The following is a 2,757-nucleotide window of genomic DNA, read 5'->3' on the forward strand; positions in this document are numbered from 1 at the left end:
TTGGTGTTGGTGTTAGTGTTAACAGAACCAGTCATTGATTCAGTGTTGGAGTTGGAGTTGGTGTTAACAGAACCAGTCATTGATTCTGTGTTGGAGTTGGTGTTGGTGTTAACAGAACCAGTCATTGATTCAGTGTTGGTGTTGGAGTTGGTGTTGGTGTTAACAGAACCAGTCATTGATTCAGTGTTGGTGTTGGTGTTGGTGTTGGTGTTAACAGAACCAGTCATTGATTCAGTGTTGGTGTTGGTGTTGGTGTTAACAGAACCAGTCATAGATTCAGTGTTGGAGTTAGTGTTGGTGTTAACAGAACCAGTCATTGATTCAGTGTTGGTGTTGGTGTTAACAGAACCAGTCATTGATTCAGTGTTGGAGTTGGTGTTGGTGTTAACAGAACCAGTCATTGATTCAGTGTTGGTGTTGGTGTTGGTGTTGGTGTTAACAGAACCAGTCATTGATTCAGTGTTGGAGTTGGTGTTGGTGTTGGTGTTAACAGAACCAGTCATTGATTCAGTGTTGGTGTTGGTGTTGGTGTTAACAGAACCAGTCATTGATTCAGTGTTGGAGTTGGTGTTGGTGTTAACAGAACCAGTCATTGATTCAGTGTTGGTGTTGGTGTTGGTGTTAACAGAACCAGTCATAGATTCAGTGTTGGTGTTAGTGTTGGTGTTAACAGAACCAGTCATTGATTCAGTGTTGGAGTTGGTGTTGGTGTTAACAAAACCAGTCATTGATTCAGTGTTGGTGTTGGTATTGGTGTTAACAGAACCAGTCATTGATTCAGTGTTGGTGTTGGAGTTGGTGTTAACAGAACCAGTCATTGATTCAGTGTTGGAGTTGGTGTTGGTGTTAACAGAACCAGTCATTGATTCAGTGTTGGTGTTGGTGTTGGTGTTAACAGAACCAGTCATTGATTCAGTGTTGGTGTTGGTGTTGGTGTTAACAGAACCAGTCATTGATTCAGTGTTGGTGTTAGTGTTGGTGTTAACAGAACCAGTCATTGATTCAGTGTTGGAGTTGGTGTTGGTGTTAACAGAACCAGTCATAGATTCAGTGTTGGAGTTGGTGTTGGTGTTAACAGAACCAGTCATTGATTCAGTGTTGGTGTTGGTGTTGGTGTTAACAGAACCAGTCATTGATTCAGTGTTGGTGTTGGTGTTGGTGTTAACAGAACCAGTCATTGATTCAGTGTTGGTGTTGGTGTTGGTGTTAACAGAACCAGTCATTGATTCAGTGTTGGTGTTGGTGTTGGTGTTGGTGTTAACAGAACCAGTCATTGATTCAGTGTTGGTGTTGGTGTTGGTGTTAACAGAACCAGTCATTGATTCAGTGTTGGTGTTGGTGTTGGTGTTGGTGTTAACAGAACCAGTCATTGATTCAGTGTTGGTGTTGGTGTTGGTGTTAACAGAACCAGTCATTGATTCAGTGTTGGAGTTGGTGTTGGTGTTGGTGTTAACAGAACCAGTCATTGATTCAGTGTTGGAGTTGGTGTTGGTGTTAACAGAACCAGTCATTGATTCAGTGTTGGTGTTAGTGTTGGTGTTAACAGAACCAGTCATTGATTCAGTGTTGGTGTTGGTGTTGGTGTTGGTGTTAACAGAACCAGTCATTGATTCAGTGTTGGTGTTGGTGTTGGTGTTGGTGTTAACAGAACCAGTCATTGATTCAGTGTTGGTGTTGGTGTTGGTGTTGGTGTTAACAGAATCAGTCATTGATTCAGTGTTGGAGTTGGTGTTGGTGTTAACAGAACCAGTCATAGATTTAGTGTTGGTGTTGGTATTGGTGTTAACAGAACCAGTCATTGATTCAGTGTTGGAGTTGGTGTTGGTGTTAACAGAACCAGTCATTGATTCAGTGTTGGTGTTGGTGTTGGTGTTAACAGAACCAGTCATTGATTCAGTGTTGGAGTTGGTGTTGGTGTTAACAGAACCAGTCATAGATTCAGTGTTGGTGTTGGTGTTAGTGTTGGTGTTAACAGAACCAGTCATAGATTCAGTGTTGGTGTTGGTGTTGGTGTTAACAGAACCAGTCATTGATTCAGTGTTGGTGTTGGTGTTGGTGTTAACAGAACCAGTCATTGATTCAGTGTTGGAGTTGGTGTTGGTGTTAACAGAACCAGTCATAGATTCAGTGTTGGTGTTGGTGTTGGTGTTAACAGAACCAGTCATTGATTCAGTGTTGGTGTTGGTGTTGGTGTTGGTGTTAACAGAACCAGTCATTGATTCAGTGTTGGTGTTGGTGTTGGTGTTAACAGAACCAGTCATTGATTCAGTGTTGGTGTTGGTGTTGGTGTTGGTGTTGGTGTTGGTGTTAACAGAACCAGTCATTGATTCAGTGTTGGTGTTGGTGTTGGTGTTAACAGAACCAGTCATTGATTCAGTGTTGGTGTTAGTGTTGGTGTTAACAGAACCAGTCATTGATTCAGTGTTGGTGTTGGTGTTGGTGTTAACAGAACCAGTCATTGATTCAGTGTTGGTGTTAGTGTTGGTGTTAACAGAACCAGTCATTGATTCAGTGTTGGTGTTGGTGTTGGTGTTAACAGAACCAGTCATTGATTCAGTGTTGGAGTTGGTGTTGGTGTTAACAGAACCAGTCATTGATTCAGTGTTGGTGTTGGAGTTGGTGTTAACAGAACCAGTCATTGATTCAGTGTTGGAGTTGGTGTTGGTGTTAACAGAACCAGTCATTGATTCAGTGTTGGTGTTAGTGTTGGTGTTAACAGAACCAGTCATTGATTCAGTGTTGGTGTTGGTGTTGGTG

At 42.0% G+C, this 2,757-nt stretch overlaps 1 protein-coding gene across 1 annotated transcript; it reads left to right on the plus strand.

The window, feature by feature from the left end:
- On the plus strand, positions 1–2,757 carry Kpol_133p1 (uncharacterized protein; the record flags this gene model as incomplete). Its single annotated transcript, XM_001642105.1, has 1 exon — positions 1–2,757. A coding segment is annotated over one exon (2,757 nt), but the record flags the coding sequence as incomplete, so codon positions are not given.

The sequence above is a fragment of the Vanderwaltozyma polyspora genome, genomic scaffold (genome assembly GCF_000150035.1).
Source record: "Vanderwaltozyma polyspora DSM 70294 KpolScaffold133 genomic scaffold, whole genome shotgun sequence".
In the NCBI taxonomy this organism is placed as follows: domain Eukaryota; kingdom Fungi; phylum Ascomycota; class Saccharomycetes; order Saccharomycetales; family Saccharomycetaceae; genus Vanderwaltozyma; species Vanderwaltozyma polyspora.